Here is a 27,679-nt window from a genome sequence, read left to right as displayed (position 1 = left end):
CACCTTCTTCCAGGCTTTGGACCACCTCTTGCGAGGAAAAATATTCAGTTCTCAACAAGCTGTGGAAAAAGTCTTTCATGATTTCATCACCACTCACTCTCCAGGCTTCTTCACTGCTGACATAAACAAGCTACGCTTAAGATGGCAAAACTGTGTTGATAGTTTAGGTGCATACTTGGATGAAATGTACTGCTTCTTGTCTGAGATATAATAAACTTTTGATTCAAAATCAGACATTTCATATTTAATGACCTAACAGAATAAAAAGAAGTAGGTTGAAATTGGGAGACCTTGGTTTTAATTCAGGCTCTCGTGCTAACTAGTCATATTTTGTCTCAACTGTAAACCTAGGTTTTCTTTTATATAAGATACATTTAACCTTGGGTTGTTTTGTGAAGATAAAATGAGAACAATCAACCTGAAAATGTTTTACAGAGTTAAGACATAAAAGATTCTTATAAAAATATTTCTTCATGTAGCATTCAACAATTTTCCTTTAATCAATGCAAATGTTTTAAATAATCTTTTTATTTACCTGCTGTCACATAATTTGTCAAAAGCAGTACATACAATATACACCACAAAGAATTTGACAAAAATTTATCATTGTAATTCAGACACTGAGAAGAAAGGGATTAATCTTAACTAAGAGTACAGATTTTTAATGTTTGAAATGTATGCAAAACAGTTAAATAACTGGCTTACCTACCTTTTCAAGTCATCAAATACATCCGGCAACAAAAAGTTTAGCAATGACCAAAGTTCTGATAAATTGTTTTGTAGGGGAGTACCAGTCAAAAGAAGTTTGTTATCAGCATTGAATCGTTTTAACTCCCTGATTAGACGGCACTTCATATTCTTAATCCTGTGTCCTTCATCTACTATTAAGTATTTCCAATAGCAATGCTAGAAAATGAATTGAGGGGAAAAAAATTTTAAAATAATGATCTCACAATTTTTCCTAAAAACAATTCTAAAAATAAAACCTCTTTTATGAGGGATTGAGGGATGGACGTTGAATTTTATCAAATGCCATTCTGGTATCTATTTGAGACAACCATGTGTTCCTTTGATCCACTAATGAAACAAAGATTCCTAAAACTGAGGTATACTTGCATTCCTGGAATAACCTCATTAGATCATGAAATAATATTTAAAGTTCTCCTGCTATATTATATCTTTAACATTTCCCTATTCACTCTTTAGTCAAAGCAATCTTTAGACTTCCTTTCTAATGTTTTGCCAAGTCTTGATATTACTAAAAATTGAAAGCTTTCATTAGTTCCCCATGCTCTGAAACATTAAATAGCATTAGAATTTTCATTTTTGAAGACTACACCTGAGACTGACACTCTTTAAATCAGATGATGTTCTCAATTTCTTACAAAGTTATTGATTTGTTTAGATTTTCCCCTTTTTTCTGGAGCCAAGTTTAGCAATTCATATTTTCAGAGAAAGTTATCCCTTTGCTTTTATAAAGTTGACATAAAAATTGGGGTTTTTTAAATGGGGGAGTGAGATTATTTCCTTTTTTCTTCTTTTTTTCTTTTTGAGACAGAGTCTCACTCTGTCACCCTGGGTAGAGTGCAGTGGTCTCATCATAGCTCACTGCAACCTCAAAATCCTTGGCTCAACCAAGCAATCTTCCTGCCTCAGCCTCCCACGTAGCTGGGACTACAGGCACACACCACAATGCTTGGCTAATTTTTCTATTTTTAGTAGAGGCAGGGTCTCACTCTAACTCAGGCTGGTCTCCTGAGCTCAAATAATCCTCCCACCTCGGTGCTAGGATTACAGGCGTGAGCCACTGTGCCCCGCCGAAAATTGTTTTTACTTTCTCTTTTTTAATATCTGTGCTTTCTCTTATATCTTGACAAGGCAAACTTATAATTCATCTAATTTATTGTATTAACATACAGAAATATGCAGCATTTCTATAAATATAAATTCCAATCTGGCAACTAAAGATATCCTTGGAAAATGGGACTGATAGACTAAGGAAAGAGTATGAAATGGGGCACATTTTGCATTTCTTTTCCAGTAAGAAAACAGCTCAAATTTTGCATTTTACTTTATACACTCCTAACATAATGAACAAATTTTGTAATATTATAGCTTCTTTAATAAAACTACTTGGAAAGAACTTATTTTTCTAGCAATATGGCAAATCAGATAACCTGAATTATTGTTCACTATTATAAAATCCCTATCTAAAAATGCCAGATAAAAATAGAAAACATTCTTTATAAATGAGTAAGTGACAGAAAAGAGAAAAACCAAGGAAACAAGTGATGAGGAATAAAAAACAAATTAGCAAGTGATCTAAGATACTTCTCCTCCAACTCAGCCACAACAGCCCTGGAATGTCATACTCCCATTATCCTCTAAAGCTAAGACCTTGAAATCATAGCATAAGCTTAATAAAAGGGAAAACTCTAGCCACTGGCAAATGGAATTGACAAGGAAGCTTAACTATTTCAATATGGGCTGGGTAGGAAGAATAAACTAATCAGAAGAGTTTTCATGTTATATTAATGAGTAGAAAATGAGAGTTACAAAAGAAAATATATAGTATGATCCTATGTTTAAATTATACCCATATAAATTATACCTGTATGTTAACAGCAGTTATTTAGTATAAAAGTAGTAATTCTCAGGTAGAATTACTGGTGCTTTTACATTTTTCTGTATACTACCATTTTCTATAATTAGTACATATTACTTGTACTGTAAAGAAATGGCATTGACAATTTTTAATGCTATACATATTCATAAACTTTTTGCTAAACTCCTCAGCTAAGATTTCTGCAAATATTATTCCAAAGTACCACCAGCACACAATACTAGTAACAAATACTGATGATTATGCAAGCAATAATTACCCTACTTACGACCTATGTGTTTTGCTTTTATGTTGAACCCATTTATTTATTTTCCTCATTCCATATAAGCAAGAAATACCTAAGAGGACTGCATTAAGCAGGGACATCAGCAGTCAGAGAAAGGAAAAACAAAGCAGTAAAGAATTACATGTGAAATAGGAGGAGCAGTGAGGAAAAAGTTCAAAACATCAATAAATTAACAGAAGCCATGAGAGAAGAAAGGTCAATTTTCCAATTGCATTATACTAACTTCAGCATTAATAATAAGTAGCTAGAACATAAAGAAAAACAGAGATGAAAATATTACCACATAGTCCCATAAGATAGCCTAAAAATAACTTGTCTTCAAGCATTCTATTCTTATTTGATTAAAATAAATACAATGATAGGGTAAAGGCTATGGACTCAAAGTATATGTCAAAAATTTATCTGTAATACATTCAAAGATTAGGTCTATGTCTGGCTGATTCTAAAACATTTAAAATGATATTATGGCCAGAAGTTAAAGTGCCATAGCCTTTAATTTTATTGTTACAGACTATAGCCTTCATCATAATCTTTCTGTTAACATAAGCCTCCAGGTTCTAGACGAATATGGGACAACACAGTCTATAAGTTCAACCAGAAAAAAAATTAAATGCTACTAGATGGGGAGAAAGTGGTATGAATTAAGAAAAACGCCCTCTATATTACAAAGAAACCAATGAAGACGATTTGTACCTGTAATGCATTTCGGTCTCTCATGGCTATTTCAAATGACGTAATTACCACAGGATGAATCTGCAGTGTCCCTTTCCGTTTGTGAATATTCCTTACTAATTTTCGACGTTCCTGCTGGGTTCCATGATATAACATAGTAGGGATCTAAAAAATTTTATATTGATATATAACAAACTTTAGAACAAAATAAAAATATTTGGAAAGATACAAATATTTGGAAAAATGAATTTTACTTATCTTAGTTCTATTTTTCTACAACAAAACAAGTCAAGCAATTTTAACAAATCATTGGACATGGGAAAAAATGAAAAAAAAAAAACAAAACAAAAAACAAAAACATAAAAACAACATATATGAAGAGACAGATGATGAAACTACTTCTGGAATATATAATTCTCATAAGGCAAAGATGTGGTTAAGATAACATGTATGGGTCGGGCATGGTGGCTCATGCCTGTAATCCTAGCACTCTCGGAGGCCGAGATGGGCGGATTGTGTGAGCTCAGGAGTTTGAGACCAGCCTGAGCATGAGCGAGACCCCGTCTCTACTAAAAATAGAAAGAAATTATATGGACAGCTAAAAATATATATATAGAAAAAATTAGGTGGGCATGGTGGCACACGCCTGTAGTCCCAGCTACTTGGGAGGCTGAGGCAGTAGGATTGCTTGAGCCCAGGAGTTTGAGGTTGCTGTGAGCTAGGCTGATGCCATGGCACTCTAGCCCAGGGCCCGGGTAACAGAGTGAGACTCTGTCTCAAAACAAAAACAAAAACAAACAAACAAAAAAGATAACATGTACATAGGGAAAAAAATAAATAAGGCTGGGAGCAGTGGCTCACACCTGTAATTCTAGCACTTTCAGAGGCCTGGGTGGGAGGAATGCTTGAGCTCAGGAGTTCGAAACCAGACTGAGCAAGAGCAAGACCCCATCTCTACCAAAAATAGAAAAACAATTAGCTGGGTGTGATGGCCCGTGCTTGTAGTCCCAGCTACTCTGGAGACTGAAGCAGGAGCATCGCTTGAGCCCAAGAGTTTGATGTTGCAGTCAGCTATAATGATGATACTGCATTCTACCTGGGATGACACAGTGAGACTCTACCTCAAAAAAAAAAAAAGAAAAAGAAATAAAATAAAATAAACAATTATAAAAAAAATTCTACCTAAGTCTGCCTCGGGTGAATCAAAATGTCCAATGCACAGAAAATCATCCAGGAACATTTTAAGGAAGATGATCAAGATTACTAATACCCATTCTATATAAATTTAAAGTAGGGTATTACTTTGCATAAATCAAATCAGATAATTTTTGTACAGAAATCAATATAATTATAGAAGAAGGTCTAAAAGTTAATTTATACAACAATAAAGTAGAATAAAACATGTAAAATAACATTTCTAACACAAGGAAACATCTTACTTCTGGTGTAAATCTTTTGAACTCAGCCATCCAGTTAGGAAGTGTAGACAGAGGGCCACAGACAAGAAAAGGTCCAGGTACTCCTCTCTGAATCATCAATGCAATTGTAGCAATGCACTGAACTGTCTTTCCCAATCCCATTTCATCTGCTAAAATGCCATTAATTCCATTTTCCCAAAGCATCTGGATAAAACAACATACACTATATTTAAATTCCGATATAAGTATTTACCGAATTCGCAATGGTTTCCTTTTCTAAAATCATACCCAAAGATGACAATTATGATGAGACTGATAAATTCAAACCACAAATTATAACAAAACTTGTGAGAAGTCCTTTATCAAAGACATAAAATTGTTGGAAGCCTTTAACAAATTAATTTTCACTTCTGAAAATTTACTCAGGGTAAATAAATCAGTATCTATACACAAATGTTTGTTTTATAATGAACAACTCAAGCTGTGGTGTATCACATTACTAGGTTATTATGGAAGTGAACTAATATCTTGCATTAAAAATGACAATTCATTACCCTAAGCCATTCCATGCCTTCTACTTGGTACCATCGCATCACTCCTCCTGTGAAGTGCTTTGGTTGCTGAAAGGGTACTGGCTGTCCATTACATTTCCGAACAGGATCAAAAAAGAATTTAGTATTCTGCCTAACAGTTTGAGATAATCTATCTTTAATTATACTATTTGAATCTTTGTTTTTCTGCAGATTTTCTACACAGAGATTAGTAGAGGAGGAGTTTTCATGCTGTAAAGAAAAAGAAAAAAGTTTAATTAGAAGTTTGGTATAAAACGCTGCTTTACACACACCCCAATTTATCAGAAAATTTTAACTAATAATCAAAATCTACCTAGTCCTATAATCATCAGTATGGAGAACTAAGATCATATCAGGATTAAAAACGTGGCAACACCTCCATTTCCCTACAAAAGAAAAGCCATTAAAAAATAACAACAAACTTCTTAGAATAACTCTTACACATTAAAATTATCAACAGGCACATATTTTTAAAATGAACATTAGAATTGCACTTCCCAAATAGTACTGTCCTACTCAAGAATTTATTAAACTATTTTCTTAATAATTTCTGTTGATCACAGCAAGGATAATGGATAATATCTGCGAGGGGAAAAAAAAGGAAAAAAGTTCCTTTCAGGGAATATGAAAACATTTACTTTCATCTAAATGATTACTTTCATTGCAGGGAAAGGGGTAAAATAAAAGTTTAAAAACTCAGTATATCACACTTAAGAGTGCCACTATATCTTTTTGTGACATTCAGTACCAACTTAAACCAATGGTACCCTTTACTGGTTATAGATGTCTATAATTCCAACTTAAGAATGTGCAAACTAGGTCCAGTGCAGTGGTGCACACCTGTAGTCCCAGCTCCTCACGAGGCTGAGGTGGGAGGAACACTTGAGGCCAGAAGTTCGACACTAGCCTGGGCAACATAGCAAGACCCCATCTTTAAAAAAAAAAAAAAAAAAAAAAGGCAGGCATGGTGGTGCATGCCTATAATCCGAGCTACTTGGGAGGCTGACGAAGGAGTATCATTTGAGCCCAGGAGTTCAAGGCTGCAATGAGATATCATCTGGCTACTGCATATCAGCCTGGGCAAGAGTATGATCCTATCTCTTAAGAAAAAAAAACCAAAATTCTGAAATGAAAAGTCCATTTTAGGATGTCAAAAAAAAATTCTGCTTATTAAAAGATACCATTAAGCCACAAACTGATAGAAAATATAGTACAGAAATGATTAAGAACTTATATTCAAATGATATTTAAAAAAACTCATTATCAATGATAGACAAACAAACCAATAAATAAACAAAAGATACAGATTCTTTACAAAAGAAAACATACAAACAGCCATTAAAAACATAAAAATATAGCCTATCTCATTAGTTATTTTAACAAATGCAAACACAAGATATCATTTCTCATCTAGTAGAATGGCTAAAATTCAAAAGACTGACAATGTCAAATGTTGACACTATCCTAGACTGGAATTTTCATACTTTGATGGTGAGGGAATAAAATGGTGTGTTTACTTTGGGAAAAGATTACCATATGACCCAACAATTCCATTCCTAGGCACATAGGCAAAAAACATGAAAATATGTCCACACAAAGACTTGTATGCAAATGATCATAAAAGTCTTACTCATAACAGTCAAACTAGAAACAATCCAAATAACCATCAAAGAGGGGATGGATAAAGAAAATACTATTCATTCAATGGAATACTACTCAGCAATAAAAAAAAAAAAAACTACTAATATAGTCAACAATATAAGTGAATATCATAGACATGTTGAATGAAAAGGAAGAAAACTAGCCTGTAATAGTTGTCCAAAAGTGGTGTCCTCTGGGTTAAGGAGTAGAGAAATAAGTGGAAAGGTATACAAGGCACCCTACTACCACTCACCTTGATATGGATAGTGATTACACAGGTATATGCATGTGTCAAAATTCATTAAAATGAACACTTAAGAACTATTCATTTCTTACTGACTGATTGCCTGTACGTAAATTATAAAATGCAGCCAAAATTCCATAGTAAATAACAGTAGAAGATTAGGCTAAGATTTTATATTTAAAGATGCAACTGCACGCTATGAAAATAAGCTTAATCTTATATTTACACTTAACAGGTTATAACCACAATCATAATCCAATCTTTATAGTGAACAAAGAATAAAAAACCAAGACACTTTTATGGTATAAATTTTGGACAAAATTATATGATGGTCAAATACAGTATCTCATTTTCTAAACTAACATCAATTTTCCAAGGGCCTAGAAATCTTTGATACCTAAGTCAATTACCTGACATTCATATCCATTAGTGAATATTTTCATGTCACAATTATTTTGCTTCTCTATACAACTTTGTATTGTAGGGACTTGGATAGTGAATACTCAAATAACAAGGAACTGCTCTACATAAAATGAGGAGGGGGAGAGATGGCTCAGAAATGAAGCCTTTCCAAACAGAACTAAAGAAAATCTTTAAGGCCAGAAGCAAGATTAAGGCATCCCTCAGTTTCCACAAGACTCATTGTACATATCCACATGGTTACAGACATTTGCATAATTCCTACACTCACAAGTTAACAGCATCATTGCTAGACCCATAAATTAATATTTACACATCTAGGAACATACAATAGAACACCTAAAGTTGATACATCAGAAAGAAGAATGTTAGGATAAGGAAGAAGTGACTTGATAGGTATTTTTTAAAAAGCAAAGAAATGGGATAGTGAGAAAAATGTACATTGGTGATTAAAAGAAAAGGGACTAGTGACCAGATGGCAAACATGACCCCTAAATTTAATTGTCTATTATAAATCTCTTACCTCACTCTCCTTATTTTTTTTAGCCACAGACAAAATTTCCTAGAAAATTGAGAAAACAAAAGTGAATTAATAATTTATGAAGTTCATTTACTTATTTATTCAAAAAACATTTACTTTGTGCCAATTTGCCAAGAAATGGGGATGAGGCTCTCAAGATAATTAAATTACACAGATCTTAAACTGGTGGTCCCCAGGCAGAATTAAGCCTATAGACATTATTGGCTCATAATCGCTTACACAATTCTAACCTAATTGGCAAAACTTTAAAAATTGGGATATTTCCTCAAATACCTGGATTTTCCAGCTTAAAAAAAAAAAAAATCTGAGTAGATTAAGTACAAATTCACACACAGCAACAATTCTTTAGCACTGGGGTCAGCAAACTATATATATAGCCTGTAGACCAACTGCAGCTGGTAGTGTGTTTTTGTAAATAATGTTTAACTGGAACAAAGTCAGGCTCATTTGACTACAGGTTGTCTATGGCTGCTTTCAGGCTACAACAGCACAGTTCAGGGATAAAGAGATGTTCACTAAACAACACAAAAGCTAAAAATATTTGCTAAATGGACATCTACAGAAAAAATTTGCCAAGCTCTGTTCCAGCCCACTTTAAGCCTCTAGGGATAGACGTGTGAGTTTACAATCCCAGTTAAGAGGCAAAGACAAATACATTGAAAACACAAAATAAAAGTGTTCTGATGATGAAGTATTTACTAGATGCTAAGGGTATGGAAACAAGTAATATTTGAGAGTCACCTGGTGACTTAGCAAAGCATTATGTTACATCAAATTATCTGAAAACGTTGTTACCAGGCTTAAACATGGAGTTAGAGTGAGCGTACATCCATTTCAAGCAGAGAACATGCTCAGAAGACACAGGGTATAAAATACATTCAAGAAACTTTAATCAAACATCAAATTAAAGATGCATAGAAGAATGACAGGACATGTAAGTGGCTGACACATACATACATATATACACATGCATATGTGCATGTAGTATGTGTTTAAACATTTTTGTAGATTTTAAAGCTGAAAGGATTTTCTATAGGGAACTGATAAAAGAGTTGTCCACTAATTCTGACTAGATAAGCTGAACCTTTTAGGAGAACAATTCGGGAATAAATCAAAATCTATAAACACCATCACTTTTGAAATATTCTTGCTGAAAATTAAACCTAAATCACAAACTTCTAGATCTATCTATAAGTTTACAAGAAACACAAGGACAGTGAAATTATGGGGATGCAATAAACAAAATCGAGAATGTGAGAAATTATATAGGACAAGTTACTTGTTTTCAACAATTTATAAAGAAAAAAATAGGCCGGGCGCGGTGGCTCACACCTGTGATCCTAGCACTCTGGGAGGCCAAGGCGGGTGGATCGCTCGAAGTCAGGAGTTTGAGACCAGCCTGAGCAAGAGCAAGACCCCATCTCTACTAAAATAGAAAGAAATTATCTGGCCAACTAAAAATATATATAGAAAAATTAGCTGGGCATGGTGGTGCATGCCTGTAGTCCCAGCTACTTGGGAGGCTGAGGCAGTAGGATCGCTTAAGCCCAGGAGTTTGAGGTTGCTGTGAGCTAGGCTGACACCAAGGCACTCACTCTAGCCCGGGAAACAGAGCGAGACTCTGTCTCAAAAAAAAAAAAAAAAAAAAATAGATGAGAGAACCTATAGATTTAAGAGAAACTCAAGAGACATATTAGCCAAATGCAATTCATGTGACTTCTTTGCATCCTGATTTAAACCAATTGTAAAAAATACATGGCCAAGCCCAGCATGGTAGTGAGCACCTGAAGTTCCAGCTACTCAGGAGGCTGAGGCAAGAGTATTATCACTTGAGCCCAGGAGTTGGAGCTTGCAGTGAGCTATGATGACGCCACTATACCCTAGCCAGGCAACAAAGTGAGACTCTGTCTCACAAAAAAAGGAGGGAGGAATAGGAGTAATTAGATTTGAATTTCAGAAAATCAATTTGGTACTCATGACAATAAAATAACCGATAGCCAGACCAAAGTTATGAAAACCAATCAAGAAGCTACTATAAATAGGATAAAGAACAAGAGCATAAACACCAGAATAGTGGCACACAAAATGAAGGAAAAGACCCAGAGAAATTCATAAAAAACTAGATACATAAGGAAATTCAGATAGCTTCCAAAATTCAGTTTTGGATGTCCCTGTAGATATTGATATAGTTTCTTATATTTAATAAGTATTTTAAAAAAGAGCAAGATTGAGAACAAATGGAGGAAAAGATAAATTGTTTCATTATAATGATGGTAAAGTGACTAAAGAATATCTGGGCAGAGAGAGACATATTTTATATACATGGATCTCTAGAGCTTATAGGAAAAGTTTTGCTCTATATATCAATTTCAAAAATATCAATTAACTTCAACTGGCAGATGCAAAATTGTTCAAACAGCACAGTGAGTAAGGAAATATGTATCATCTAATCTTCCTACAAAGTCATGGGTTCAAAAAATATTTTTCTTCTGACACAAAATATTTATAATTCAAAAACAAAGACCTAGTGAAGAGGGAAAGGTTGAAAGTACAGAAAGGATGATTTGGAGGAGCAAAATCCACTGTGGCACAATATTCAATTGGGTAATTTAATCTATAAATGCATTTGTAGATTTAGAGATTGATTCTTCAGTAAGTCAAGGAAAGATTTGTGTTAAACCTTGAAGGACGAAAAGAATTTAGTTAGGCAAAGAGACCAGGAAATGAGTAAATAAATATACAGGGGTAAGAATAACTGGTATGCTCATAGAACTTTCAATAGCTCCCTCCTATTCATTTGATAGCCTCAAACTTCTGACCATGCTTATCTCTACAGATTCTTCCTTCACCACTCTCACTTACAAACTGGAGCCAAACAGAATTTAAGTTTTTTAAACATGACAGGATCTCTTGACTCTGGACAGTTGTTCAAGACTATTATTTTTTCATAGAACACTCCCCCACATCTTCCCTATACCTTAGTGTTTCTCTATTAATCCTCTCACTTTCCAATGATTTAGCTTTTATCCCTCAAGTCTCAATACAGATGTTATTTCCTAGATGAAAATTCTCCTGAACCTCATGCCTGAGTTAAGAGCCTCTCTATATGCTATCCATAGCATCCAATTTTTCAATTTAATAGACTACTTACTTTTATATATTTCTCAGTGGACATAGGTTAAGGCAAAGACAGTGTTAACCTTTCTTTACTTTCATCCACTTATGACAGTTTGCCCATAGCTGATATTCCACAACCATGTGATGCATTAAATGAACAGCTGCATGACTGGCTAAACATCAATAAGGCACATTAACAATATTTTCCAAACTGTAGGTTGAATGGGAACCATAAACAATTTCAGTGGGTACTGACCATTATTTTTAAATGAAAATGTAATAACAGAGTACATCTCTAGAGTAAAGGAAAAGTATTATGTAAAATTCTATTATGAAGATCTAAAGAGTTTGGATTTCAGGTAAAATAAAAATACAATAGGCAATAAGGTTAGGCTTTTTTTTAATGTAAGAATGTGATGCATTAAAAACATACTTGTCAGAACTGAAGGTGCTCTTTAATTCATTCCTATTTTATGAGTTAACAAGTGAGAAAAAGAAAAAAGGATCTGGTTTTAGAAATGAGTGATTTCAGATTCCTGAAAGTCTTCAATAAGAAATAAGAACAAAGTTCTTAAGACAAGGTTGGGGGCTACAAAAAGGTATATTATAATAACAATTTCTGATTAGGCCAAGCTCAGACTCCTTTAAAAACAGCTGGTACCATCTTCTTCCCTAAAACACTTCTCTGATCTGGTCAGACAGCATCTTTAATCCCCACTTCCACCGCCAGACCAAACATATTCTGTCTAATTCTAAGCAGTATGCCTCCACACAATGTCCTCCAAACTAGAAGGCTCTATTTTCTTTTCTTTACCCAGAATTCCTGACACAATGCTATGAAAGTCTACTAGGTACTTAATAAACATGATAATTGGGAAAGTTGAAGCTACTACTAATATCTGTATAACCTGAATAAGAAAACTAGTACAACCTAAAGATAAAAGCCTGTGTGTAAATTAAAAAGGTAACAGAAAACTCTATATGGCCAGGCATGGTGATTCACACCCAGAAAACTCTATATGGCTAGGCATGGTGGCTCATACTTTAGCAGGAGAGTCACTTATGGCCAGAAGTTCAAGACCAGCCTGAGCAACACAGCAAGACCCCATCTCTATAAAAAATAGAAAAATTAGCCAGGCACAGTGGCATGCACCTATAGTCCCAGGTACTTTGGAGGCTGTGGCAGGAGGATTGCTTCAGCCCAAAAGTTTGAGGTTGCGGTGAGCTATGATGATGCCACTGCACTCTAGCTTGAGTAGCAGGGTGAGACCTTGCCTCAAAAAAAAAAAAACAAAAAAACAAAAAAAAGTCTATGAAGGTGAAAAGACATTAGTTTCAGATTTAGTCTAAAGTCTACTGAATGCTGGTAGACAGCGTCTAACTTTTTGGCAGCTTCAAATATAAATGACGTGATACTAAATGTAAAAACATATTTGATGTGATACCGAATATTCCATCCTTACAACTTTCAGGTGGTTGAAAATATATAATACATTTCACTCAACATCAAATGTTGTGTGCCCTCCCCCTTTTAGTTTTACCTCTTTTGACATGACCTCTGAAATATTGTATGATTCATCTTCTCTTCCTCTTTTCTTTCTTATGACTATAAAAAAAAAGTTTTATTTTTGATAGCAATTAAAACAGAAATATAAATACATATTTTTCAAAATTAGAATAAGGAAATTTACCTGGATTCTCTCCACTTGCATCAATTGAATTTTTACCCTACAAAACAAGGATTTAGAATACGGCTTTTACTAAGGACTTTTACGACATTACACATTAAAAGGCACTGATTAACTTGAGAGAAATAAATGTTCCTTGAAGTTGAACCACATCCACAATTCTTCACCATTATGCTTACCTACATGTAATCTTTTTCATTTCCCTACGATAACTTGTTCATAATCTCTGCCTTTTCCCACAAGGCTCTACTTTCCCCAATTCTGTTTTTCCATTTCAGAAGAGAAATTTTAAACATAGGAGGCATTTTTATTTAGAAATACCATGTACATCTTCTTTAACTGTACATTTATGCTGAAGATATTCAATGGGCAGGGTACTGAAGGAATAGTCATAGTGAGTAAAATTTATAAGTTAAATAAGAGAGAATACTAACTATAAAATATTAGTGAGGAGGGTAAGGGGAAAGAGATGTTAAACAGTTTCAAAATAAGAGTTGGAAAAGTACTGTATCAAGAATAGATGGGAGGCTGGGCACGGTGGCTCATGCCTGTAATCCCAGCACACTGAGAGGCCGAGGTGGGCGGATTCTTTGAGCACAGGAGTTCAAGACCAGCCTGAGGAAAAGCGAGACCTCATCTCTACTAAAAAAATAGAAAGAAATTAGCTGGACAACTAAAAATATATATAAAAAATTAGCCGAGCATGGTGGTGCATGCCTATAGTCCCAGCTACTCGGGAGGCTGAGGCAGAAGGATTGCTTGAGCCCAGGAGTTTGAGGTTGCTGTGAGCTAGGCTGACACCACAGCACTCTAGCCTGGGCAACAGAGTGAGACTCTGTCTCAAAAAAAAAAAAAAAAAAGAAAGAAAGAAAAAGAAAAAAATAGATGGGGCTGGGTGCGATGGCTCCATACCTGTTAACCCCAGCACTTTGGGAAGCCAAAATGGGAGAATCACTTGAGGCCAGGAATTCAAGACCAGCCTGGGAAACATAGTGAAATCTCATCTCTACAAAAAGTTTAAAAATTAGCCAGGCATGGTGATGTATGCCTGTAGTCCTAGCCACTTGAGAAGCTGAGGTGGGAGGATTGCTTGAGCCCAGGAGTGCCAGACTGCAGTGAGCTCATACCACTGTACTCCAGACTAGGCAACAAAGCAAAACCCCTTCTCTTTGGGGGAAAAAAAAAAAAAAAGAGATGTACATGTATGAGAAACCAAAATGACAAAAAAATAAAAACAGTAAATTTAAAAATTAAGTTACAAAATTAGAGGGTTACAAAAGAAAATAACAAAAAAAACAAGTGAAAATAAGAGTAGGCAGAATTTAATGGCTGGCAATTTTAGAACTAAGCAGGGTGAAAAATCAAAACTCTAGTATAAAAAGTTAGGTGGTTCTTCTACAATATTTATCACAGAAAATAAAAAAGTTGGGTGGAACAAAGTGAAGGCTATGTTAAATTAATAGGTTTAAGAATAGGGAGTACATGGCTAAGCCAGTAAAATTATCTTCCAAATAAATATATTTTCTTTCAAAAATTCTAAGTCAGTCTCTAGAATTAGGAAATGAGGCAAATATTGTTTTAAATAGCTGACTGTATTGCAAAATAATCCGCTAAATTCTTTACCAGGTATTTGAACATCACTACTAACCAGCCTAAGAACCAAATAACTGAACTTAAAGATACCCTACCTATTTTGCCTATTGGCATTTTGATAGTCCCTATTTCAGTTTAGTACAGAAGCTAAGTATGAGCTCTGAAACTAACCCTGGGTTCAAACCCTGGCATTAATTATTAGATTATGTGACCTGTAGCAAGTTACACTCAACTCTCATTATCTGCAGTACTTATGTTCTATAAAGTCCCTATGACAACATTAAATCATTGCCCCTAGGAAAAATACAAGTTTATGTCCCTGTAAGACTCTGGCTACAACATTTTCATTAACCAATCAATAACTCTATTTTCTGTGTGTTTGCTGTTAAAGACACTTTATTTAATGTATATGTTGATTAATACTGAACTCAGGGCGAATATCATTATAACTTGTGCCTAAATGAAGTTCATCTAACACACATTTTTTCTCCATTAGGCATATTACAGCCTTCTTTTACTTGTAAACACTAGCCAGCACTTCAGCACAACAGTTGGGGGCCATTTTAAGCAGCAAAATCACCAATAGAAAACATAAAATGTGGCTGGGCACCATGGCTCATGCCTGCAATCCCAGCACTTTCAGAAGTTGAGGCGAGAGGATTGCTTGAGGCCAGGAGTTCAAGACCAGCCTGAGCAAGAATGAGACCCCATCTCTGTGAAAAATAGAAAAATTAGCCAGACACGGTGACATGTGCCTGCAGTCTCCCAGCTGCTCAGGAGGCTGAGCCAGGAGGACTGGTTGAGCCCAGGAATTTGAGGTTGCAGTGAGCTATGATTGTGCCACCGCACTCTAGCCCAGGTGACAAAGCAAGTGCCTGTCTCAAACAAAACAAAACAAAAAAGCACAAAAATGCAAATACCAGAGTGCTAAATAAACCATGAAAATGACATGTTTGAGGTATGTATGAGAGCTAAAGGCAGAGCATCCCATGTTTGACCACTGCTGGGAATATGTATATTGGAAGATTCAAACTTTCTGCTGCTCTGCACATAAGCGTGTCTGTGAATGACCACAAAAGCTCCAGGAATATTAATTAATGTTAGTCAGTAGGCAAATTCACAAATACAGAATCTGTGAATAATGAGAACTGACGTACTTTATCTCCTTGCATCAGCTTCTTTATATGTAAAACGGAATAACAGAATCTCTACCTAACAGAGCTGTTTTAAGAATAAGAGAAGATGTATAGAACAATACCTGATACATAGTAAATTCTCAATAAATGTGACCTTTATTATTTCTCTTTTCATCAGCACCTTACTGTTCATTATGGACTCCAAAAAGCTGGCCACTTATAAAATGACTTAAAGTATAACATTTGCAGATTCTTTCCAAATAAAAAAGTCAAATTTTGTCATTATGAAAAACAGTCCACAGAAAAAGAAACTGAAAGGGCCATAGTTTGGCTCTCCTTCCCTTTCTTCAATATAAAGAAATAGATCTTACATATTTCTATGTAGCTTATAACAAACATAGGTTATCAAATAAAGCTAAAATTAAATAAATGATCAAAAAGTCAGAAGAATACAAAAGAATTCATTTGATATTTAAGTAACATAAAAAATATTCTGGCTTGCTGTATTACCTTTGTAACTTTTAAAGATTCCTTTTTTCTCTCCAACTTCTCTTTCTTCTTCTGTTCCTGTAAAGTAATTTTTCTTAGTATCTCAACTCTCAAATAACTTATGCTTACAATGAAGAAAGTATAGTATATCATAATTAAAAAACAAGGAAGAACTTTTCTTCAAGCTTTTAAGGAGTAACAGGGAAAAGATTTTACCCCCCCCCCCCCGTATTAAACTAAAATCTAGATAAAATTTATTAAACAATAGTTTTCAGCAGCAAAGGACAGTGAACACTGGCAAAAGGGAAACAAATGAGGTGAATCTTCTGATTGTCCAGCTTACTGCATGAATGCAATTTCCAAGCACAAATAATGGAGAGAGAATCCAAACAGAGCTCAACAATCTCTGTAAGTTGAGACAGAATTCAAAACTTAAGAGCAGCTGGCATTCCCAGGGTAAAGGTCGAGTACCAAAGAGGACAGACCTGCACAAAGAAAGCTGTAGTCTCTCTGTCAGGCTGAGTACTGGTAAATGAGTGAATGTAAGGAAACCAAGGTCAGGAGAAGAGCCACCAGAAAGAAGCAGGTAGAACAATCTCCCATGCTCTAAGGGGTCAGAAATAAGGAATAGTTCACATTCCCTCAGCCAGAATATGAAAGTCCTCCTAATGGACAGGGCATAGAGTATTCAGAAGGGAAACCAAGTTATTCTTAGACGAAAAGCTCAGATGTACCCCAACACATTTTAAAAGCAAGACACAAAAGGATTCAAACCATTTCCAAGAGGTGATGAAAAGAGTATTTGCCTTATAATTCATTAAGCTAGATGTTTTGTGTTTTTCCATTTGTTTTAATTTACTATATTAAGGATTAAAAAGGCTTCAAACAAAGGAAAAAGGAGATTTGACAAATGTAGCAGAATCTCAATTGATAATTGTTAAATGTGAGTGATGGTGACACAGGGATTTATCATATTCTCTCAATTTGCACAAGTTTTTAAATCTTACATTCTGGTGAAAAGACAAACAATACATACGATAAATGATATAATATGTCAGATGATAAGTGCAATGGGAAGAACAGAGCAAGCAAGGAGAGTTAGTAACTTTATTAAGGTTGTGAGGGCAGGCCTCACCTAGAAAACATTTCAGCCAAGTCTTGAAGATGATGAAGCCAGCCATGCAGTTACCTAGGAGAAGGGGGTTCCAGGTAGAAAACAGTGAGGGTACAAGCCCAAAGGCAGGAAACTCATCAGGAAAGAGGTCTGAAAGACAATGAGATTAAGGGAGGCAGCTAAACTGCTTAATCTTAGAGATGTTCTCAGGCCTTTGGTCAGAAACAACACAGGCTAGAAGGCAGTGCAGTGAAACATCATTGAAGTTTTCCAAGATAAAAAGTAGTTAAGAAAAAAACTCTTAACCCAGTAAAAATATCTTTCAAAAATGAAGGCAGGCCGGGTGTGGTAGCTCACACTTGTAATCCTAGCACTGTGGGAGGCCAAAGTGGGAGTATCGCTTGAGGCTGGGAGTTTGAGACCAGCCTGAGCAAGAGCAAGACCCATCTCTACTAAAAACAGAAAACTTAGCCAGGTGTGATGGTATGCACCTGCAGTCCCAGCTACGCAGGATGCTGAGGCAGGAGGATCGCTTGAGCCCAGGCGTTTGAGGTTGCTGTGAGCTATGATGACGCCACTACACTCTACCCTACCTGGGGCAACAGAGCAAGACTGTCTAAACAAAGACTTCCAGATCCAGACATACTAAAGCTAAAAGAACCTATCATTAACAGAATATGCAAATGAATCTATAATAACAAAACAGATCAGTGTCTATCGGGGGAATGTAAACAGAAGGAGGGGATGGATGAGGGAGAACAATTAAAAACGGGCAGAAAGTAGGCTGAGGCAGGATCACTTGGAATTTGAGGTTACAATGAGGAATGACTGAGCCACTGCACCCCAGCGTGGGTAACAGAGCAAGACCCTATCTCTAAAACAAAACAAAAAAAATTAAACAACAACAACAACAAAACACTTTTTTTTAAAGGGCAGGAAGATCTTACCAACTTGCTGTGAGTAGGGAAAAAAAAAGTAAAAAAAAAAAAAAAACTCAAGAAAAACTGGCAGGAAGAATCCTTTAGAGTTGATGGGTATGTTTATTATCATGACTGTGGTGGCTTCAGTATCTATGTGTCAAAACTTATAAAATTATACATTTTAAATGTGCAGTTTAGTATGTCAATTATACCTTAATAATGCTATTTTTAAAAAATGGAATGCTCTCAGGAATAAAAAGAATGACCTACCGATAAACACAAGATGAGTGAATCTCAAAAATACACTGACCAAAAGAAACAAGACACAAAAATAGTGTGTATCTTTAAGAATATTGAGGAAAAAAAAAAAACCAGTTTCTCCCTACACTCCCAGTGAAGAATCAACACAAAAGACTTCTGTGATGCATTGTACAGGGGTTTTCCCTACACACAAAGCAAGCAATCAATTCTGCAAGGGACACCAGCTGGGTATCCTCTAATTCAATGTAATTCTGACACAATCTGCCAGGAGATAGTGTCAGATTCCTTAAATTGGGGGTCAGTCCCCAGAATTGCCAATTGCAAACCCCAGGTTGTTTTAGCTGTGCTTCTGACCAATCAGCTATTAATCAGGGTTCCCACAACCCCCTCTTCAGGTTGATTAATTTGCTAGACAGGCTCACAGAACTCAGGGAAACAGTTACTTATGTTTACTGGTTTATCACAAAGGGTATAACAAAGGATGCCGATGAACATCAGAGGAAAAGATGCTTAGGGCAATGTATGGGCAAAGGTGTGTGGAGTTTCCCTGCCCTTTCCATGAGCTACCCTCCAGAAACCTCCACATGTTAGCTAACCAGAAGAGCTATGAAACCTGTCCCTTGGGGTTTTTATAGAGGCTTCCTTACACAGGCATGACTGATTCAATCATTGGCTGCTGGTGATCAGCTTTCAGCCCATCTCAACTCCCAGAGGTTGGGGGTGGGGCTGAAAATCCCAATCCTGTAATCCAGCCTAGGTCTTTTGGTGACCAGTTCCCAGACTGAAGCTACCTACCTAGGGGGCTGCCAGCTATCAGCCAATCATTAGCATACAAAAAGGCACTATTACTTGGATGACTCCAAGGATTTTCAGAGTTCTATACCAGGAAATGGGGATAAAGACCAGATAAACATTTCACAATATCACAATACCATATGATCCCATTCATAGAATATTATGGAAAAAGCAATACTGATCTATAGTGACAAAAATAAGATCAGTGGTTGCTGGAGGTTAGGCATGGGGATCACTGCCAGCACAAGAGAACTTTTTGGGGTGATGGAAATGTATTTTATCTTGATTGTGCTGGTCGTTACACAGGTCTATACATTCAAAAGGTCAAAATTCATCAAACTATAAACTAAAATCTGTGCATTTTATTGTACATAATTTATACCTCTATAAAGCTATTTTAAAAATATTTTTTAAGCTATTAGCTACAGTCATTCACATATACATACCTCTAATTGTTGCTGTTCCATTTTAGTCAATAAAAATTTGGAGTAGATATTGCTTTTTTCAAGCAAATGTTGAAGTCTACGGTACCGAATTTCTGTGGACTCTCTATCCCAAGTCATGCGAGCCTATTCAAAGAGAAAACTTCCATAAGTACTAGTTTTCTGATACATAATGATTTTTTCATAAGGTTTAATGAAAATGGCTAAACAGTCACTCTTTGGGTTTAAGATATTTCCTGTAATTAATGGGAGGAAAAAAAAGATTCTTACAAGATTAAATTCATTTACTAAAGAACATTTTATTTTTCAAACCAAAAACCAGAATAATGGAAAAAAATGGTTCTTACGTTCAACAGGCAATCTGGTAGATGTAGTTTGGATATCAAAACATAACTTCAGGCCGGGCACAGTGGCTCACACCTGTAATCCTAGCACTCTGGAAGGCCGAGGCAGGCGCATCGCTCAAGGTCAGGAGTTCGAGACCAGCCTGAGCAAGAGCAAGACCCTGTCTCTACTAAAAATAGAAAGAAATTATATGGACAACTAAACACATATATATAGAAAAAATTAGCCAGGCATGGTGGCGCATGCCTGTAGTCTCAGCTACTAGGGAGACCGAGGCAGAAGGATTGCTTAAGCCCAGGAGTTTGAGGTTGCTGTGAGCTAGGCTGACGCCACGGCACTCTAGCCCTGGCAAGAGTGAGGAGACTCTGTCTCAAAAAAAAAAAAAAAAAAAAGTACAACAACCAAATGCTTTCAGAAAATAAAATCTTTATATACCAGTTTTTATCTCACTGGCCAGGGACCAGCACATCTATTTTTAGAATTTAAAACTGTATTGTCAAATAATTCAATGTGCTACATCTACTGATTTCTTACAAGCATATTCTCCTCCTCCTCCAGTACTGTGTGCTCCCCAGAGCTGTGCCCTGGCCTTTAGCTTTTACTTTCACAGTTTTATCTTTCATTTCTGTATACCTTCTAATTACACACCTCTGCTTTCCAAATTACTTTTATACAACATTTATTTATTGAGTAATTTCTAAGTCTACAATAGCCTGTCTAGTGGCTGAGGAAGAACACTCCCCTCAATTCACATTGACAAAAAAGTTAAATATTTTAAAAGAATACCATAGGGCACAGGATAGAAAACATAAATAACAAATAAATTGTATAGTTCAATGGTCCATAAATGTTTCTGTAAAGGGCCAGATAGTAAATATTTTATATTTAAGCAGCATAAGGTCTCTGTTGCAAATATTCAATTCTGCCTTTGTGGCATAATAACAGTCATAGATTAACATGTAAACAAATGAGTATGGTTATGTTTCATTAAACCTTTATTCATGGGAGGCTGAGGTGGGAGAATCACTTGAGGTCAGGAGTTTGTGACCCGTCTCTACCAAAAATAGAAAAAATAGCTAGGCGTGGTGATGCAGGTCTGTAGTCCCAGCTACTCTGGAGGCTGAGGCAGGAGGATGCATGAGCCCAGGAGTTTGAGGTTACAGTGAGCTATGACGACCCCACTGCACTCCAGCATGGTGACAGAGCAAGACTCTAACTCAAAAAAAAAAAAAAAAAAAAAAAAGAGAAGAAGAAAAGGAAAAACTTTATTCACATAAACAGGTGTAGGCCAAATCCAGCTCATAATTGGCCAACCCAGTATAAGCTGAATTCCATGAACAGCATTACAAGTAGGTTGAAGTGGTCAAGTGAGAGCTGAATTCATCTACTAAAGCTAAATACATGCAAACCTCACCAACCAGCAACTACTAAGAGTGTGTATGTGCATGAGTGAGAGTATGCAATTTAAATTAGGATAGAGGTGGTTAAAAAAAGGAATCAGTGATCCCAATATGCATCCTGGATTGAGAACTGCCTCCCAGTCAGTGTATTTGGATAGAATATTTTGGAAAACTACTGGCAACATAATTTATCTTAACAATTAAAACATATTTAGCCAAGATTAACTCCTTAAATGCAAATTCCCTAACACCAATTCAGCCTAGTTAATCAACAAATGTGTACTACAACAATACACAAAGTACTGGGTGGAAGAACACAGGAAGTTTGACTTATACTACAGGTGAGATGACATTACTGTAATATCAGAAAACAATAGGCATTAAAAGACATATATATACTTAGTACTTAATTGTATATTATATATAGTACTGACTAAATCCTGAAAAATCCAAAGAATTACTAAGATTGGAGAAGTCAGAATTCAGAAAACAGGTATCTGAGCTGTCTGAAGGATAGATAAATGAGAGAGAGCTCAAGAGTTTCACCAGTTACTTTAGAAGTTCCTGCCTTAAGCAATACTGGCCTCAGCAACAGCACTAAAAATCATACTGAAGTAAATTTAGAATTAAAAAGACCTTTAGGGAGGCGGGGCTGGGTATATACATACATAATGAGTGTGATGCAGCACTGCCTGGGGGATGGACATGCTTGAAGTTCTGACTGGGAGGGGGAGGAGGGGCAAGGGCAATATACGTAACCTAAACATTTGTACCCCCATAATATGCTGAAATAAAAAAAAAATAAATAAAAACTGTTAAAACAAAAAAAGACCTTTAAAGGTTAGCTAGCACATATCTCTCATTTTATAAAGTTTACAGAAACTCTTGACTCATCAAGGTTATCCAGCTGTTTAGTATAAGATTTTTAGTATTTTGCTTTTTCAACTAAACCATGCCACCTACTTTTGAACCAATATGAATGAAAAAACAAGAAAATAGTCAATCAAAAAAACCTAACTGTCCCTTTACCCCACAATTGGTGGCTTCAAGTTAGAGGAAAGCAGCTGAAATGGGGGGATATGAGTTCATTTTTATATTCTAAGTAATGCCCCAGCACCTTGCTTATTATACATTAGTTGCTTTGCTGTTCCAGCTTGTCAAGATTTCTAAAACATCATTGTATAATGGCTTGTATTTTCCTAGATATTTCATCATCACTCTTTCTTTAAAATATAATAAGGTATCTAAGAATAAATCTAACAAAATACATGCACATTACAGAAAAATTAAATGTCAAAAAATACATAAATAACCCATAATCTCACCTATGTAGCTAATCCCTGTTAACATCTTCTTGAACTTATTTTCAGTACTTTTAGGACAGACTTTCTTTTACTATTATCAATATACTACTATGATTACAATAGGCAGTCAATGAATGAGGTGAATGTTATAAATAGGGAGATGAAAATTACTTAGACTTCATAAAGTAGATTCTTAAATTTTTAAGTTTTTAAATTTAAGTTGTTAAAACATTTGGAGTTTAATTTATATGTAGCTGCTACTTTAAATCCTATTGAGAATAAATTAGCATGTATATTTAAAGTAATTAAAGCTTTAAGATGCCATCATGGAACAAAAATATATAATTAGAATAATACCATACCAATGGTTAATCTTTAAACCCAGTCTTCCATATCTCAACATCTTCTTATCTATCATTACTCTTTCTTGATTTAGCAACTTCATCATTTGTTTTACTATGGTAAATTGCAGCTCCTTCTATGGAAAGCACTGACTGCCTGGCAGGAAACATCTCTTGGTGGCTAGAGTGCAAGAGTATACCAAGAGGCACTGAGGGTAGACATTTCCCAATGTCTACCCCATTATCTCTCCCAATACCAATCCCAGATTTTTTGATGAGGGGCAAAGTTCTACTTTAGCCTACATACACTAAGATCCATTTTCCTCTGACCTAAGAAATCTCTGCACTCTAACCTTTCCCCTTCCCCTACACTTCACAGGCAACAATGCTACTCTTAAGTCTAGTTCTAGACTAACAATGACTTCTTTTAAAAGGAAATGTAGGTGTAAAGTCAAAGAAAATTAACTGCAGGAAATGAAAGTCAAAGTCATTCTCCAGGCTCCTCACAAAGTAAATGCTTCTCATTAAGGAACTTAAGCTAGCTCTTCCTCTCTTAAGTACTTTTAAATATATGCCCATAAATACTGTATTCTCCCAAAAGAAAAGAAATCTTTACTTTACTGAGTTTTTTAGCCTCCAAAGATATGTTTATTAATCTCAAATAGGGACTTTGAAAATAATTCTTAGAAATTTCTAGAATCATCTAGGCAGTGACTTTTTATGGAGATCAAAAGCAAAAAAATAATAAAAAAATCTTTCAATACCTATACATAAAAAAATGTAATTAATAATGGATCACAATGTTATGCTCTAGCAAATGACCCACTTGTATTAGGAAGACTGACGACAGCTATATAGTTTTTTAATAGAAGGATTGAATATGGATTAAAAATTACTTACTCTTTAGATTCTATGATGTATAACCATTAAAAAAAAAAGCTAGTAATGCCATACTTAACCTTCAACAATAACAATTCCAATAAATTTAGGACTGATTGCAAAATGTTTGTTCATAAGATTTAAAATGTCACTAACAGAAGGCATTTTGATTCCTGGTTCCTTTCATCAGCAAATACATACAAGACTATATATTTTGACATCTTTTTTAAATGTGAAAATATTTGTTTCTTCACTTGAACTAATGCCTTTTGGAAATACAGTCATACCTCAGGCATATCTTTCTCTAAAGGGTATTTCCCTACCCAATACACTTCATGGGTATATGAAAAAACAGGATAAAACTGAAGATACACTGTTCAAGGTGAAGATTATTGTATCACTCTCACAACCTCTGAAGTTGATCCTATTGTGCACACGTGCCGCAGGATCTTTACTTTACAACTGACCTAGTTACATAGCCAGTAAGCTTATTTATTTTATTATATTTATATAATCTTATATTTTATTATATTATAAAATATTTTTATCATAGCTATTTAATAAACATTTATTGATTGCCTACTATATGCTAGGTGCACAGCCTACAAAAACAAAACAGGAAGTGATGCATTCTCAAGAAACAAAATGAGAATCAAATAAGTAATAAGTACTATATAATAAAAGTACTATGGGAATTCAAATAATGAGGAAAGATGGTTCAAGTCAGACTTCTCAATTCTATTAATTTACATCTTCCCTAAAGCAAAAGGGGTTAATGTGACTTAAAACAAAATTGTTAACATATTACCTTAACAGATTATGGTCAATAAAAGATAATCAGTAATAACATAACTAGTATTACTGGAGTCAAAGTGTAGCACGATAGTTAAAAACTATGAATTCTGGAACCACATGGTCTACCCTGGAATGTTGGTTCTGCCATTTACTAGCTGTATGACCCCTGGAAACCTGTATGTGCTTAAGTTTCCTCAGCTGCAAAATAAGGTGACTAACAGAACCTAGTTCATAGACTACTTCAGTAGTAATAGTTACACTAGTAATTAAATTAGTAAGTTTAACAACAGTAATAGTAATGAGTTTAATAACAGTATCTGCTTCACAGAATAGCTGAGGATTCAATGAGTAAATATATATAAAGAATTCAGAACAATGCATGACTCATAATAAATGCTCATGAAATACTAACAATGCTGACAAATCATTATTGTTGATATAAAATAGCAGAGAAAGAATTGATTCATTAATTGTCTTAGGAGTGCATTATTTCCCAACTTAAGTGATTTTTGTAACCATGTTGACTTGATTCAATATTAAATTAATGTGCACGTCCTGAGAGAGGCATAGTGGTTAAGGAAAGAAACTCTGGAGACAGCTCAAGTTCAAATTTGACTTCCACACTTACTGTGTGACTGTCTCAGTTTCTTCATTTGTAAATGGGGATAATAATAAGAACCTGTATCATAACATTGGTAGGGGTAAATAAATTAATACAGCACAAGAAAATCACTTATTAGGTAGTACTTAAGAGAGAGCTACCATTCTTTTCCTTGAATATTCAACAATTAAGCAGCAGGGAGGGACTTCACAACATACTTTACAAAAATTGAATTTTCCTGTTAAAAGCTGCTTTTAGTAATTTACAAAATGGTAATTTTTCATTGAAAAAGTACACCACATTTTTAGCTAAAGAATCTTATTCAGCAAAAGACAGGCCAAGAAACCAAAAAAGAAAAAAAGTCGATCACTTAGGTGGAAAACAGCACTAAACAGGAAAGAAATCATTAGATCCGGATTCCAGTCCAGCCTTTAACTGATACCAACTTCTACTGCCCTCAGTTTAATATTCCTAGAGGTTTTAGAGATTAATTTTTGCCACCATGCATGCATTTATGGTACTAATTTAAAAAGAAAGGATGACAAAGGAACAAATTCACTATTGACTTTGAAAGAATTGTAACGACTAAACAAGCAACTTGAAATGCTCACTTAAGAGATGAGACCACTTTATAATATCAAGACTACATCTCATAGAAGCAAATCATTCAAAGCACATGCAGAGTTTTCTCAAAGATAGTATCTGTAAACATACGAAAAAGACAAATAACAAAGCTGTTTTAAAGTTTATGGAAAAGCCAACAGCAAACTGAAGAACACAAACCACACCTCCGAGAAAGCATCTGGTTACCACCGGCTTCAATGGTGAACCTCATTCGTAAATTACCTTTTCTAGCATCTTCCGCTCTCTCTCAAGTCCAGCGGCCTCAAGCTGTTCTTCCTCTTCTAGCATGGCTGGGGTAATGACGGCAGCCTCCGGCTGTTCAACCATTTCTGAGGCTGGGGGCCCTAAGAAGGGAGAAGGCTTTCAAATTGCAGTTTTAAAAAATTACTAACTACTCAACTCCGACATTAAACAACTTTCCTCCCGAGATGCATTTAAAGAAAAAGTTGAAGACCCAAGGGGACGCCAGCATCACCTCTCAGAAGACGTCCTAGGTCTTCACGTCAACTTTCCAGGATCCCAGATTTACAAATCGGGATGCTCGGGAAAATGCAGCTCCCTGTGTAAAATCTTCCATATCATGCAAATATGTGCGACTCCGGGGTGTCCTCCACTCACCTCTCCACAGCATCTCACCCCTTCTTTCCCCCTGAGTCCCTGCCCCGGCTCGGCTCCCTCACCCAAGCTCCGCCGCAGCCTCCATGCTGCCCACCCCAGCCCCGAACGCCGCAGCCCGCGCCCAGGAGAGACTCTCACTCACCGCCGCTGCTCGCGGGCCGCTCCGCTGGCATGTCTGGACACTCACCCGGCAACCAGGTCGCCTAGTCTCAGCGCCTGCAACGCCGCGCTCTGATTCCTCACAGCCACAGCGGGCCCAACCTTCTCCCCAAATACCCCGCCAGGGAAAAACGCGCGCTTCTCCTTCGCGGGAAAACGCCGTCATCTCGCGATACCTCATGCTGCCCGTCCGCCTTCTGGCCCTTGCGGCGCGAGATTTGGCGCAGTTTGAGGTTTTTTTCAGGACTTACCTGTGGCGACGGTGAGCATTTACCTGGAAATCTATTTTAGGGATATTGGATTCTGCTTCAGAATTCCGCCTTTAACTATCGCTGTGATATTGGCGAGTCTGCCGACCGTGAGGGCCCAGTTTCCTCACGTGTCTGATGAGGGTTTCGAACTACGCTAGTAGCACTTTTAACAATTTGCTAGGCACCTCCTCAGACTGGCTGATGTGATTGAACACCCCCCAACTGACAATCCTTTAGGTAGGAAAGATGTATGAGTTTCCAGGTGAGACGTCCGAAACAGAAATATCGCTACCTAGCCTCGCCGTGAGTTCACATAATGAGCGAGAATCCCCCGAAATGCCCCATATTTGGGGTCTTATGTGAGCAGGACGGGAGAGAGAAAGAACAGG

General features: G+C 36.0%; 1 protein-coding gene across 6 annotated transcripts in view; it reads right to left on the bottom strand.

The window, feature by feature from the left end:
- The window catches only part of HELLS (helicase, lymphoid specific), a 46,095-nt gene extending 18,908 nt beyond the window's left edge, over positions 1-27,187 (bottom strand). Inside the window, exons 1-11 of one of the 6 annotated variants that reach the window (XM_069459985.1) lie at positions 27,062-27,187; positions 26,485-26,597; positions 19,977-20,099; positions 16,462-16,518; positions 13,226-13,262; positions 13,076-13,140; positions 8,400-8,438; positions 5,554-5,781; positions 5,021-5,203; positions 3,603-3,746; positions 710-906 (exon numbers count right to left, since the gene is read on the bottom strand). In XM_069459985.1, coding sequence (XP_069316086.1) covers positions 710-906; positions 3,603-3,746; positions 5,021-5,203; positions 5,554-5,781; positions 8,400-8,438; positions 13,076-13,140; positions 13,226-13,262; positions 16,462-16,518; positions 19,977-20,099; positions 26,485-26,589 — 1,178 coding nt within the window. In that variant the 5' untranslated portion in view covers positions 26,590-26,597; positions 27,062-27,187. The other 5 variants (XM_069459984.1, XM_069459986.1, XM_069459987.1 and 2 more) reach the window with 5 other exon arrangements.
- Positions 27,188-27,679: the final 492 nt, after the last annotated feature.

Source organism: Eulemur rufifrons, chromosome 28 (genome assembly GCF_041146395.1).
Source record: "Eulemur rufifrons isolate Redbay chromosome 28, OSU_ERuf_1, whole genome shotgun sequence".
Classification (NCBI taxonomy): Eukaryota; Metazoa; Chordata; class Mammalia; order Primates; family Lemuridae; genus Eulemur; species Eulemur rufifrons.
The sequence above is the reverse complement of the archived record's forward strand: the minus strand, read 5'-3'. Positions and strand labels throughout refer to the sequence as shown.